Source organism: Syngnathoides biaculeatus, chromosome 4 (genome assembly GCF_019802595.1).
Source record: "Syngnathoides biaculeatus isolate LvHL_M chromosome 4, ASM1980259v1, whole genome shotgun sequence".
Taxonomy (NCBI): Eukaryota; Metazoa; Chordata; class Actinopteri; order Syngnathiformes; family Syngnathidae; genus Syngnathoides; species Syngnathoides biaculeatus.
Genome location: NC_084643.1, coordinates 17,470,849 through 17,485,366, shown reverse-complemented (window position 1 = coordinate 17,485,366; position 14,518 = coordinate 17,470,849). Strand labels below are relative to the sequence as shown.

At 39.8% G+C, this 14,518-nt stretch overlaps 2 protein-coding genes across 6 annotated transcripts in view; one reads left to right on the top strand and one right to left on the bottom strand.

The window, feature by feature from the left end:
* Nucleotides 1-14,518, top strand: part of LOC133499064 (VIP36-like protein) — a 79,723-nt gene that overhangs the window by 57,370 nt on the left and 7,835 nt on the right. Inside the window, exon 8 of one of the 3 annotated variants that reach the window (XM_061816569.1) lies at nucleotides 2,781-2,857. The exons of 1 other annotated variant lie outside the window; for it this stretch is intronic. In XM_061816569.1, the coding sequence (XP_061672553.1) occupies nucleotides 2,781-2,785 (5 nt within the window). In that variant the 3' untranslated portion in view covers nucleotides 2,786-2,857. Of the gene's footprint in view, nucleotides 1-2,780; nucleotides 2,858-14,518 lie in introns of those variants that run through there. One more of the 3 variants, XM_061816565.1, reaches the window with a different exon arrangement.
* LOC133499066 (leukocyte surface antigen CD53-like) lies at nucleotides 1,700-8,891 on the bottom strand. Of its 3 annotated transcripts, XM_061816575.1 has the most exons (8): nucleotides 8,757-8,891; nucleotides 8,070-8,137; nucleotides 7,768-7,956; nucleotides 6,776-6,850; nucleotides 6,426-6,536; nucleotides 6,179-6,286; nucleotides 2,370-2,453; nucleotides 1,700-2,148 (listed from the first exon to the last, which is right to left on the bottom strand). In XM_061816575.1, the coding sequence occupies exons 2-8, from the start codon at nucleotides 8,130-8,132 to the stop codon at nucleotides 2,080-2,082; spliced, it is 699 nt and encodes a 232-aa protein (XP_061672559.1). In that variant the 5' UTR covers nucleotides 8,133-8,137; nucleotides 8,757-8,891; the 3' UTR covers nucleotides 1,700-2,079. The 3 variants fall into 3 exon arrangements, with proteins under 3 accessions (XP_061672559.1, XP_061672558.1, XP_061672560.1); XM_061816574.1 differs by lacking the exon at nucleotides 8,757-8,891 and having other exon boundaries at nucleotides 8,070-8,529; XM_061816576.1 differs by lacking the exon at nucleotides 8,757-8,891 and having other exon boundaries at nucleotides 7,768-7,917; nucleotides 8,070-8,529.

The following is a 14,518-nucleotide window of genomic DNA, read 5'->3' as shown; positions in this document are numbered from 1 at the left end:
GCTGAAGCGGCAGGATCATGACATGAGGAAACATTTTTGGAATCAACAGTGCTGATAGCTAAGGCTCTTGCCCTACGTTCGTCTACAATAATTTTTAAAAAAGCGAGCATTTTAATTGTGTGCGCCCTGTTTTTTTTTTTTTTAATGTGCCTATTACGCTCATTTCTACGTAGTTTGAGCTCGTTGTTTTAAACTGCAACCTGCTACAGGGTTGCCCACTCCTTTGGCAGGGGTGATGAGACTTCTTTTAAAAGTGGCTGCATAACTGGGCCTTATAGTCAACATTTTTTTTTATCTTAGTTGAAGCTAAAACAAACTCATGGGCAGCCGTTTCTGATATTTGGTGAAGTAGTAACAAATATGCTACACTATCCATCCATCCATTTTCTACACCCTTATCCTCACAAGGGTCATCGGAGTGCTGGAGCTAATTCCAGCTGTCAACGGTCAAGAAGGGGGTACACCCTGAACTTGTTGCCATCCAATTGGAGGGCACATGGAAACAGTCCCACTCACAATCGCACCTAGGAGCAATTTAGAGTCTCCAATGAACACGTTTTAAGGATGTGGGAGGAAACCCGAGTGCTCGGTGAAAACCCACACAGGCACGGGAAGAACATGCAAACTCCACAGAGGGGGAGCCGGGATTTTTACCCAGGCCAATACTCTACAGCTGCGCCACCGTGGTGGCAATGTGTAACATAAGATATTCAATCCCAAATGTAAATGTATACTTCTTTTTTATTTTTACCACCCTATCTACATGTATACGACTATACAATGTGATTTTCTTTTTATTTTTAATCTATACCTAAATATAATGCACTCTATTTACTTTTTGAAAATATTTTTGGACAATTTTGTGCATTATCCACGAGAAATTACGGTACAGGGTAAGGATTGCAAAACTGCATTTAGAAAAGTAGGAGAAAAAAACACAGATACTTTAAGCCCATGAAAAACTTTCCTAAAGTATTTTTTAGGAACTTTATAAACTCGTCGAACCACAGAACACTTTTCCACTTTGCATCACTCCATCTTAGATGAGCTTGGGCTCAGAGAAGCCAGCGGTGTTTTTCGTTGTTGTTGATAAATGACTTTTGCTTTGCTTAGAATTTTACGTTCCATTCATGGATGTAGCGCCGAACTCTATTTACTGACATTGGTTTTCTGAAATGTTCCTGAGCCCGTGTGGCGGTATCCTTTTTTATAGTGATGTCAGTTTTGATGGAGTGCTGCCTGAGGGATCGAAGTTCACAGGCATTAAATGTTGGTTTTTGGTTTTCCCACTTACATGAAGTGATTTCTCCAGATTCCCTGAACTTTTGATGATATTATGGGCTGTAGATAATTAAATCCCTAAATTCCTTGCAAATGTATATTGAAGAACATTGTCCTTAAACCGTTTGACTATTTTCTTACGCATTTGTTCACTAAGAGGTGAACCTCCCCCCACCTTTGCTTGGGAATGACAGCAATTCAGGGATGCTCCTTTTATACCTAATCATGGCACCCACCTGTTCCCAATTACCCTGCTCACCTGTGCGATCTTCCAAATGGGTGTTTGGTGAGCATTCCTCAACTTTCTCAATCTTTTTTGCCACCTTCCCCAGCTTTTTTTGGATTGTGTTGCAGCCATAAAATTGTACGTGAATGATTATTTTCTTAAAACAAAGTTTATCAGTTTGAAAACTAAGTATCTTGTTTTTGTAGTGCATTCAAATATAGGTTGAACATAATTTAAAAATCATTGTATTCTATTTTTATTTAACACATCCCAACTTAATTCAAATTTATATATTCAGTTTGAATTATGGAACATTGATCAGCATGTTTTCTGCATTTGGAAAAGTAAATCAACGGTCAATAATAACATACAAGAAAAAAAATATGCAATCAAATAGAGAAATGATGAATTTAGAATGTTATAAATTAAAAGTTATGTGACTCAAAAGTGAAAGAATTAGTGTGAACACAGCTTGAACAGAAAAAAATACCTCTTGAAACATTTACAAACATTTGTTCATGACTGGTATGTTGATAAGATCCAGAAGGTAATTGTGACTGGCGATATAATTTTCACAAGTATCCCAGTCCGTTTCTACTGAAGTGGCAAAACAGAGGGATGTTGAAACACAGACAAGCGAACTGAAAGAAAATGAGACACATGACACAATTGGCTTGTATAAAACATTCAATGACATTAAAAAACATGAAATAAAAGAAAAACTTGTTTTTAATAACTGTATCACTAATTTCAGTAATTCATGAGAAAAGGGATCTGTCTGAAATGTATGATGTTTAAACAGACATTTTAGTTAAAGTGCAGCAAAGTTTGTCGTGGTCAGTAAAACCTGAAGTCACTTCACCTGTATGATAAAGAGTGTGACGACGCCTGCCCCAGTGCTCCGATAATTTCCTTCAAACCAGTTCTTCAGTTTAATGAGACAACCCTGAAATAACAGAAAACCGTGAAACCCTTAACCTCCACAACCTGGCTTAAGGATTTAAAGAACTGAATACAATGAAATGATCATATACAATTATATAATTACTGTATGCCTAAATTATATACACACACACACATACTTTCCATCCACACATACATACAGTATATGTGTGTCGAGAGAAAGAGAGAGAGAGAGAGAGAGAAAACCTTTTGTTAAACCCACCCATTTTAATGCCAGCAAAAGTATGAGAGCATCTGACAACCTGGTGAGTTTCTTGCCCAAATGATTACATCCAACCATCGATTTGCCTTTACCCCTTGTTCTCAATAGTTTGACGGTGAGTTGGAGGCTATCACAGCTGATAAAGGGGAAAGGCCGTGTATGGTCTGGCATGGTCACCAACTAAATGCTGGTACGTTTACATAAATTATTTAAATGTCATGTAATTTCTAGGCTCGTGTTTTATATTGTTTTTCCTGGAAATACTGCCCTTATACTGTTTAGATGTGCACCCCTCCAAAAAACCAAAACACTGTCCATGTCTACCTGTGCAGTCCTACATGTGAACCCAAGGCATCCAACCCAAGAGCAGCAGGCCCAGAGGACACCCAAGCCTAAAGACCCAGTGTGATCTGTTTTCCCGATTAAAGCAGTAATTACATTTTAAGTACAGTAAGAATAAGCGGCTCAGAAAATGGATTGATGGATTAAACCCTGATGATTTTTTTTTTGGGGCAGGGGGACCTAAAAACTCACCTATTTTCAGAATCTGTGAATTTTGTGGCCCTCTGTAACAGGCAAAAATGATAAAATATTTTGCCTTGTGGTGTATTTATGGATTTATCTCTGGATGAAGATATCCACAGATTTTCCTAACTGCTTATCCTCATAAGGGTCACAGGAGTGCTGGAGACTATCTCAGCTACTTTCAAGCAGATCGTGGGGTATGCCCTAAACTGATTGGCAGCCAATCGTAGACCATATAGAAATAATCAAACATTCACATTCACACCACAGGCAATTTAGAGTCTCCAATCTACCACACATATTTTTGGAATGTGGGGGAGGGAAGGGAGGGAGTACCCATATAAAAAACAAACAAACAAAAACAACGTTGGCACACGAAGTCCATGTAGACTCCACACAAGCTAACTATGAGAAAGATATACTAACCACTAACTAAGTTTTAGAGCTAGACAGCAACAAATCATCAGTAGGAACCACAACAATACTCATGCTCTATTTTCTGTGGTTGACAACCTTACAACCCCCCCCCCCAAATCAGATAGATCCAGAACTTGTAACACCTGGCAAATGTAATAACTTTGCCTGTTATTTTAGTGAAAAAAATACAATCCATCAGGTCAGCACAAATCAGCAAAAAGATAGAATGAGCTTACATTTGAAGCCACTCAGGGAAAACTCTATTAACGTGTCAGAATTCGACACACTTGACCAAAAAACTGTAGAGAAAAACTGTTCACTAGTTGAAACCATCAATAAGCTGTCTCGACTCAATACCATCTGACTTTTTCAAAACTATTTTGAAGTCAGTGCTACCTGATTTGAAGCAAATAATCAATTGCTCACTTCAGTCTGGCGAGTTTCCCAAAGCGCTTAAAGTAGCTGCTGTTAAGCCTCTTCTAAAAAACAGAGCACTGGACAATTCCATGTTAGCAAGCTATAGACTCATCTCAAATCTCCTGTTCTTAGCCAAGATTCTTGAGAAAGTTATTTTTAATCAACTCAGCAATTTCTTGAATTTAAATGGACTTTTTTGCAAATTTCAAACAGGTTTCCGAACTCATCACAGTACAGAATCTGCTCTTATCAAAGTGCTAAATGATATAAGGTTGAATACTGACTCAGGAAAGGTGTCAATTTTGGTCTTGTTAGATCTCAGTGCGGCTTTTGATATAGTAGATCACAATATTCTGGTAAACAGGTTGGAAACGTGGGTAGGACTAAATTTTACGGTCCTTAAATGGTTTAGGTCCTGCCTGGAGGAAAGGAGCTACTTTGTGACTATTGGAGGTGCTCGGTCTCAGCGAAAGGCAATGACCTATGGGGTCCCTCAAGGGTTAGTTCTTGGACCTCTCCTGTTCAGCCTGTATATGCTACCCTTGGGTCAAATTCTTCAAAACTTTTATTTTGACTACCATAGCTATGCAGATGTCACATAGTTATATTTAGCAGTGTCTTCAGATGACTACAGTTCAATTGAGTTATTGTGCCACTGTCTAAATCAGATAAATAACTGGATGAGCCAACATTTTCTTCAACTAAATCACAACAAAACTGAGACAATTGTTTTTGGCAATAAAAAAAAAAGAATTGCTGTTAGTAAATACATGGACTCTCTATCTTTAAAAACCAACGACAAAATCCGAAACCTTGGTGTTCTGATTGATTCCGACCTGACTTTCAACAGTCATATTAAATCACAAAAACTGCCTTCTACCATTTGAAGAACATATCTAGAGTGAAATCTTGTATGTGTCAAGCAGACCAGGAAAAGCTCATCCATGCTTTTATATCAAGTAGACATGACTACTGCAATGGTATTCTGACTGGACTCCCAAAAAAGATTATTAAACAGCTGCAGCTCATTCAGAATGCTGCAGCTCGCGTTCTGACCAAAACAAAGCGGTCAAAGGATATAACTCCAATCCTAAAGTCCTTGCACTGGCTCCCAGTCAACTTTAGAATAGATTTTAAAGTTCTGCTACTGGTCTATAAATCACTAAATGATTTAGGTCCTGAATACATGAAAGAAATGCTTACGGAATACAACCCACCAGAGCTCTGAGATCGACTGACTCAGGTCAAATCGTGGAGCACAGAGTCCAAAGCAAATATGGTGACGCAGTATTTAGCTATTATGCTGCACACAAATGGAATAAGTTGCAACAGAGGTGACGTCAGCCCCAAGTATAAATGTTTTTAAATCCAGGTTGAAAATTCTTCTTATCTCATGCATTTTAGAATATACACTTTTTGATCATGTTACTTGCACTGTATGCGGTTTTAATTCTTCTGTTTAATATTTTGTTTGTCATTTCTATTGTTTTTGTGCTGTTTTAAATGGTTTATCTCTTTGTTTTCAAATGTCTTTAATCTTGTAAAGCACATTGAGTTACCTTGTGTATGAAATGCGCTATACAAATAAATTTGCTTTGGTTTGTTTTGCCAACCACTTGTCTACCGTGCCTCGGTGTAATTATTTGAACAAAAATATTGGGGAGGGGTTTGAGGGTCATTTCTTTGCATTTTTTGCAATTTGTGGCAGGGCTTGGTGTGTATGTGTGAGGGACTTCACAACCATTCCAAGATATGAATGATAATGTCAAAATTTAGGAATGAATAAGTGGATTCAGGTCAGGGAGGATGTGCATGAATCTTGGAAATATTCATCAGTCTGTCTTATCAAGGTGTTCCTTGGGCACCCTCATTATCGAGACCCACCATCACATATCTTAGCAAAGAGGCATTCAAATGTCTCATCCTTCTGTGAAAAGATTGGCTATTGTGTTTTGGAGTCCTGAAACATTCAGGTAATGTGTCATTTTGAGTCTAAATTCAAAACCCGATACTTGAAACAAAGTTACTTCATATCGAGGCTTTTCCAAAGTAGTCTAGTCAATATCTGAGCTCAGTGGTTAATGTACATGTTTCGTAAAGTAAAATGGGATAGTGCAGATTACAAAATTCTTTTGAGAGTGGGTCACCTCTTTCCAGTTGGTGTGGATGGGGGAGGTGCAGGGATCTTGTACACAACAAGAAATGGGAACTTTACCCATCCAGTCTGCCTCGCCATGTACTCCACAGCACCTAAACTGGAGAGAAAAAAAAAGTATAAAATCTAATGCTGAGCAACACCACTGATTCAGGCAAAGGGAACTTGATATTTAACGTCGACAAGAATAGAGAAAATGTGATAAAAATGTAAGTGAATAAATGAATGGCATTATTTACCAAGTGCTGGACAGCATCAAAATCATCTTTAATGATCTCGTTCTCTCTGGTACCCGACTGTCTGTAGATTTCCAAACTTTTATTCAGGTCTTTGCCAAAAAATGTGTCAAGCTGTATAATGGACAGAAACTCTTTCATCTGCAATATCCCAAGGTCTTGGACAGTGAACAGACAAAGATAGTCTATAGCCCTAAGTAATACAATTGCTACTTGACAACATCATGGACCTTTATCACCAGAAAAATAAAATAAATCATGCGTGATGCACGTTAATCTTCACGATGATAGGCTACAGTCAGTCAAGCTGAGGTATGCATGTTTGCAGAGGTGCAATAGAAACACTTTATTACTTCTCTGCTGTAAACCAGGAACACACACGCCATAGCCAGCTCTACCAGCATCAGGATGAACAGCAGGACAAAAAACTGTAATTCAAAAAAATTACACTATAATATAAGCATTTAGAAATAAATCAAATTATTTTTTTAAGCATACACTATACATCAAAACCTACAACATCTGCCAATCAAGAGAATAGCCATCATCAAAACATTCTTGGATGCAACCAATCAACACAATAATGCCCATATTCCTGCATCAATATCTCAATGACATTTTCAAAATTATGTCTTATCACTTTCAGTCACTCACATTCGATGGGCGTGATCACGCTCACGCGCCATTGCACTCGCAAATCTGCACAGTCGAGCACGAAAAATCTCATGCGTAAAATTTGTTACAAGTAGAAAAAATAGATATTGAAAGACGTTGCTTATTTTGTGTGATTCTCGACATTAATTTATGTGTTTACTTCATAAACATTAGTAACATGTTTTGTTACTAATGTACACTGATCCTAAACAATCAGTATTCACCCGGAAACAGGAAATGCAAGTTAACCGTACTGAGCATGTTTGGAAGTGATGCCAAAAGCACATGTTCCAAGCTGCTTTATGTATTGCGAGAGCATTTACGTCGAAAGTCATCAACATAATGAGTTTATTGACCTCTTTAAAAATGTCTGTCTCACTCTGTGGAGTGCCATTAAATTTTGATTATTGTATTAGGTAACAACTACATACTGGGGTATAAAAACTCAGTAAGTTATTTTAAGGTCTTGAGATTCCATTCCTAATCACACCTGCAACTTTATATCTGCGGGCTTGACTGGTGGACCACACCCGTAACTTTATATCTGCGGGCATTACTGACCACACCCGTACATTTTTCAAATGTGAGTGACTGCACTTTTGTAAAGTATATTTTATGTTGAATCTTGTGTTCGTGAAAATGCACCCTATATTGTGATTAGTGTGGTTATGTCATCAGGATTCATACTTACGCTGATGAGTAGGCAACGATTTTCCTTCATTGCTCCAAGCACACCCAGATAACACACACATGTAACAAGGGTACCAGTGACCACCAAAGTGTTGGCTGGGTAGATGGGCCAGAAAGTTGTGATGAGCGACGCAAACTTGGAGTGTATGCCCTGAAATATCCCAAAGGCAACGACAAACGCACCACACAGCTCCAGCACAGACGGGACACAACACCTTGTATTATCATTCTGGCTGTACAATGCTGGGTTTTGCACCCCGTTGATGTGTATCAGAAGATTAACTTGCCATCTTTGACACTTACCCAACACAGGAAGTTAAGAAACACCATCAGGTTTTTTAGGCAGTTCACACAGGAGCGTTCCATCTCTTCTGTAGTATCATATGCACATAACATTAACTTACTTAGAGCGACAGAGATCAGTTGGAAAAAAAGAGATTGCTCCTTTTGGTCGCTCTGTGTTTACATCACAATAGTGTTTGATATGGTGACACTGAGCCACTAGCACCATGAGAACTTGTGACCTATTCAGACTCAAGTCATACATTATGCCTTGAGTTATCTGTTCAGTTTGTTTCAACTTCCTTCAGAAAGTCTGAGGACACTAAACATGTAACTGTGAGAAGTACTTCACTTGCTTCAAATTTCCCGTCAGCTAGACACAAGAATTTGTAATTAAGACTTTGTTCTATGTAAAGGTCAATACTAAAGCATACCGACAGAGTAAGACACCAAAAATGAAAGCCTGACCATATTGTGCCAAGTTACACAATATTCTATTTTTGTCTACATTTAATATTAATTTAATATTGCAGTGTTAAAAGCAGTTGGCAAGAAAATGTACATTTACTATTTGAATATATAACACCAAGTGCATTCCCATGTTAATTAATATCTTTTCTATATTGTATTATACTCCAAAAAGTATTTGCTGTTTCAAAGTCAAAATTGGATGATGACTCACAAGTAATAAATTATGCAAGGGCTCACCTGAAACCTTTTCTCTCCAGCAATATTACAATATCAAATTTTAGGCAAATACTTTCTCGTTCATAGCACTCCTTGTTGCATACTGTTGAAAGGCAGGTATGAAAAGCAAAGTAAAATGTGGTGGGTGGAGGAGCGACAACCACGGTTTCTGTCAACATGCAGGCAGTGGAAAAAAAAACAGTCAGAAAACAGTGGCTGCTTTCACATTTCCACAAAAATATCACATAGGAAATGTAAATAACCTGAATTAATGAGTACTTTGCTGTAAAGATCACTCCCAAAAGAGAACTAGTAATATACACTTGAAAGTTTTTCTTGTAGCTAACAGTGTATGTTATATTTGGCATAGGCTCGAGCTTACCTGGAGATGACCAACAGTCAAGAATGGATATGAAGGACAGTTACTACAGGAATTTAAAATAGACCACTTCTGACCTCACAAATGTTATTTTGGATGAATGGGTACATCCAAACGTGGATAAAATTGTTGTTACCCATCCGGTAGTGAAAGAAAAACCCACGGTAGTCAGATAAATAACTCGAATCTGACAATAGCACAACAAAAAATAAAAATGTAATAGAAATTAACCAATGAAAATTAGACAATGGTTTTGAATTGGGCTTCAATGGGATTGGTAAAATAATCTTGAACCAAACAAAAATGATGGTACAGTATGTGCTTGCCCATTCGCGGTTCACTGTTTGTGTCCCTCCTCCCGATAGTCACAGATTTTGCTATCAAAATTGTTGTCCTCCCCTCTTCACAATGTACCATATTTTCACGGTGATAAGTTGTACTTAAAAGTCTTAAAATTTCTCCTAAATAGATGGGGCACCTTCTGTGTGCTGTGTGTGCACACAAAGTTCCAATATCTGTCAAGGTTGTGAGACTACTCCAATGAAATACAACCCAACATGTGCTCATCGCATTGTTAGCACGCATGCTAGCGTGTGTTTCAGCGTGCATGAAGGCTACCATATGATGGCACTCATGAGGCAGTGAGGAACAATTTCAACATTACATTTGTGAGCAGAAGAAGCTTACATTCCTCAACACACTGACAGTGTTGGCAAGTCATTAGTCAATGTTGTTCAGACGGTGTCACATCATAATTCAAATGATCACGCCACAGCAAACAGAATATCATAACTAGCAAATAATAAAACTAAAGGATGACTGAAGGAATTGACACAAAACATGCACTTTAAACATTATTTATCCTTTGTAATGCTGCAAAGCATGATAGGAGCTCTCAAAACATACTGGGAGCACAGACTTTGTAGGAGACAACTAAGGAGGACATCACAACAGTCAAAATCAAGAATAAAAAAAAGCGAGACTGGAATTTGGAGATATGCCTGTTGACAAATAATGAGTCACAAAGCTGCTGGGGTAATATCCTTTGGACATACAACAAAAAACTGGAACTTGGCAAAGCAAATCACCTCCATGTTCAAACACAAAAAAAGAAGCATACCAAGAAAAGGACACTGTCTCCTGTGAAAAAAAATAGAGAGGCCTATGTTATGTTGTGGGGCTGCTTTGTTACATCTGGTACAGGTATCTCGAATCTGTGGAGGACAAGATGTCAGACGCTGCTACAGATGCTCCTCCAGTTATGCGACACTGTCTGTATCTGAGAGACAAACTCTTAACACATTCACCCCCATTTACTTATCCATCCATCCATTTTCTTAGCCGCTTATGCTCACGAGGGTTGCGGGAGTGAAGGAACCTATCCCAGCTGTCAATGGGCATGAGGCTGGGTACACCCTGAACTGGTTGCCAGCCAATCGCAGGGCACATAGAGACAAACAGCCACACTCACAGTCACATCTAGGGGCAATTTAGAGTGTCCAATTAATGTTGCATGTTTTTGTGATGTGGGAGGAAACCCAAGTGCCTGGAGAAAACCCACACAGGCACATGCAAACTCCATACCGGCGGGTCCGGGATCGAATCCAGGACCTCAAAGCTGTGAGGCCAAAGCTTTCCAGATGATCCACTTTGCCGCACCCCGATCTATTTATATTTTTGCATTTTACTTTTGCTTTTGGAGTTTGCATGTTCTCCCTCTATTCTATTTTGAAAATTTGACAGCAGAGTACCCCCATTTTCAAGGCTTCTAGCCACAGCTGCACCACCCTGTAAGCATTAGCCCCAAGCGGCTCGATAAACACACCAAACCTGTTCAGATGCATATGAGATTCACTCCTTTAGCTAGTCCTATTCCTACTTAGTCCACTGCCTCTTGTATATTTGTCATAGGTGACTCCATCACACACAACATCCACCTTAAAAATGTAGCCTCTGTAATGTGTATTTCTGGGACAACGGCATACGATATTGAAGCTAACTTCAGGGACCTGGTTCACAGTAGGGCTAGACACCAGCGTAGGACTAATAACATTAGCTACTCTGATATAATGATACATATTGGCTATAATGATACAAGGATGGTCGGCTACGGTGGCTCAGCTGGGTGGCCTCACAGTTCTGAGGTCCCCCAGTTCAATCCCGGACCCGCCTGTGTGGAGTTTGCATGTTCTCCCCGTGCCTGCGTGGGTTTTCTCCAAGCACTCCGATTTCCTTCCACAGCCCAAAAACATGCAACATTAATTGGACACTCTAAATTGCCCCTTGATATGTGGCTGTTTGTCTCTATGTGCCCTGCGATTGACTGCCAACCAGTTCAGGGTGTACCTCGCCTCCTGCCCGTTGACAGCTGGGATAGGCTCCAGCACTCCCCACCACCCTTGTGAGAATAAGTGGTGAAGGAAATGGATGGATGGATACAAGAATGAGGCAATCAGAGATTACAAAGAGGAGCATAGCCAGGACTTATCTAAAGCAGATGTCGGCATTTAGTAATTGTCTCTGGCACCTTGCCTATGAGAGGCAATGATGCGAGGTTCTACAAATTATGCTCACTTCACCGGTGGCAGGCAAGCTTCTGCAGCGACTAGGGACTGGAGTTTGTAGGTAATTGGCCTTCATTCTAGAAGACTCCCATCTTGATTAGGGGAAAGGGCCTTCACCTTAACAAGGTAGGTCCGATTATTCTTGCTCAAAATATAGATCACTGTTTTAGCTTTTCAAAACAATTCACTTGAGAGCAAGCCGGAACACAGGTGATTAGTGATCTTTGGATGATTTGGGGCTGTCCTGGTTGACAGGCTTCTACGACATCACGTGGCCATCCAGGACAGAGCCTCTGCAGACGGGTTCATTAGGTTGTCAATTCTTAGCTTGAGGTGGACCAGTGTGGTTGATAGGTGGTATAGGCTCCAGCACTCCCCGCGACCCTTGTGAGGATAAGCAGCTAAGAAAATGGATAGATGTACATACAGTGAAGAAAATAAGTATTTGAACACCCTGCTATATTGCAAGTTCTCCTACTTAACAATCATGGAGGGGTCTGACATTTTCATTGTAGGTGCATGTCCACTGTGAGAGATAATCTAAAAAGAAAAATCCAGAAATGACAATGTATGATTTTTTTTTAATGATTTATTTGTGTGATACAGCTGCAAATAACACCTGAAAAATCCCAATGTTAATATTTGGTACAGTAGCCTTTGTTTGCAATTACAGAGGTCAAACATTTCCTGTCGTTGTTCACCAGGTTGCACACACACACACACACTGCAGAAGGGATTTTGGCCCACTCTTCCACACAGATCTTCTCCAGATCAGACAGGTTTCTGGGCTGTCGCTGAGAAACACAGAGTTTCAGCTCCCTCCAAAGATTTTCTATGGGGTTTAGGTCTGCAAACTGGCTTAGGCAATGCCAGAATCTTGACCTTCTTCTTACGGAACCACTCCTTGGTTTTCCTGGCTCTGTGCTTCTGGTCATTGTCATGTTGAAAGACCCAGCCATGACCCATTTTCAATGCTCTGACTGAAGGAAAGAGGTTGTTCCCCAACATCTCACAATACATGGCCGCAGTCATCCTCTCCTTAATACAGTGCAGTCGTCCTGTCCCATGTGGAGAAAAACACCCCCAACGCATGATGATACCACCCCCATGCTTCGCAGTAGGGATGGTGTTCTTGGGATGGAACTCATCATTCGTCTTCCTCCAAACACAGTTAGTGGAATTATGACCAAAAAGTTCAATTTTGGTCTCATCTGACCACAAAATCTTCTCCCATGATTCCTCTGTATCATCCAAATGGTCTGTGGCAAACTTAAGACAGGCCTTGACACGTCCTGGTTTAAGCAGGGGAACCTTCTGTGCCATGCATGATTTTAAACCATGATGTTTTAGTGTATTACCAACAGTCAAGTTGGAAACTGTGGCCCCAGCTCTTTTCAGGTCATTCACCAAGTCCTGTCGTGTAGTCCTGGGCTGATTCCTGACCTTTCTAAGGATCATTGAGACCCCACGAGATGATATCTTGCATGGGGCTCCACTTAGATTGGGATTCACCGTCATGTTTAGCTTTTTCCATTTTCTAATGATTGCTCCAACAGTGGAACTTTTTTTTGGCAATTTCTCCATAGCCCTTTGCAGCTGTGTGGAGTTGTACAATTTTGTCTCTGGTGTCCTTGGACAGCTCTTTGGTCTTGGCCATGTTACAAGTTCGAGTCTTACTGATTATATGAGATGGGCAGGTGTCTTTATGCAACTAACGACCTCACACAGGTGCATCTGATTCAGAATAATACATGGAGTGGAGGTGGACTCTTAAAGGCGGACTAACAGGTCTTTGAGAGTCAGAATTCTAGCTGACCGACAGTGTTCAAATACTTATTTGCAGCTGTAACACAAATCATACATTGCAATTTCTGGATTTTTCTTTTTAGATAATCTCTCTCACAGTGGACATTCACCTACGGTGTTAATTTCAGACCCCTCTATGATTTCAAAGTGGGGGAACTTGCAGTATAGCACAGTGTTCAAATACCTATTTTCTTCGCTTTATTTGCATGTTTTGAAAACATGGGTATATTATTTTAAGACGTGCTAAAATGAATGATGAGAAATTTTTCATCGTGTCTACTGCTTTCAAAGCAGGACTCTGAGCCATCAAATTTCACTACCTTGCCCTGTCTTTCGATGTTCAATTATTGTTAAATGCTTGAGGCTTTGTAGAAAGTGTGGGTGACATTATATGAAAGCATCTCCCTGTTGAGAGCCTTGATAAGACAGCTGCGGCTGTTCTGAACGTACATCAACATGCGACGCCAGGAAATTATTTCAACATTCTCTCTTTAAAAGTGGAATTCTGGGCCTAATTGCCATTTCCTATATAGTTCTCAGAAAATGTTTTCCAACAGCCTTTGCTTATGCTTCAGTGTTCTGCTGACATTCAGTATCATGAAACCTCAAGAAACATCTGAGACAAGGGCTCTTTGTATTGAAGAGAGAGTAAATACCACCAGTGCATTGTTCAGAGTGAGACATTTTACTGTGGATTTGCTGGTTGCACTTTCATTTTTAATTTGAGATGAAACCATCTGATTAGATAAAGCCGCAGATGTCAACATTTTGAATGTGTGTTGTTCATGCCAGCAGGCTCATTTGGAATTCTAATGTGCACATTTACATTTAATTGAATTGTTTGAGGTGGCATGGTGGGGGACTGGTTAGCACATCTGCCTCAGAGTTCTGAGGGCTAAGGCTCAAATCCAACCTTGCCTGTGTGGAGATTGTACATTCTCTGTGCCTGTGTGGGTTTTCTCCAGGCACTCCGGTTTCCTCCCACAGCCCCAAACAAAAGTGTATTGTCATTGCCAGATTAATAACAACCTTTT

Excerpts from the sequence above, each read along its gene's own strand:
- LOC133499066 (XM_061816574.1), bottom strand. The coding sequence starts at position 8,162 with ATGTTATGTGCATATGATACTACAGAAGAGATGGAACGCTCCTGTGTG. Across the intron at positions 6,537-6,775 it reads TCCTGGTTTACAGCAGAGAA|CTTGACACATTTTTTGGCAA; the intron begins GTAATAAAGTGT and ends TCCATTATACAG. Across the intron at positions 2,149-2,369 it reads TCACACTCTTTATCATACAG|TTCGCTTGTCTGTGTTTCAA; the intron begins GTGAAGTGACTT and ends ATTTTCTTTCAG.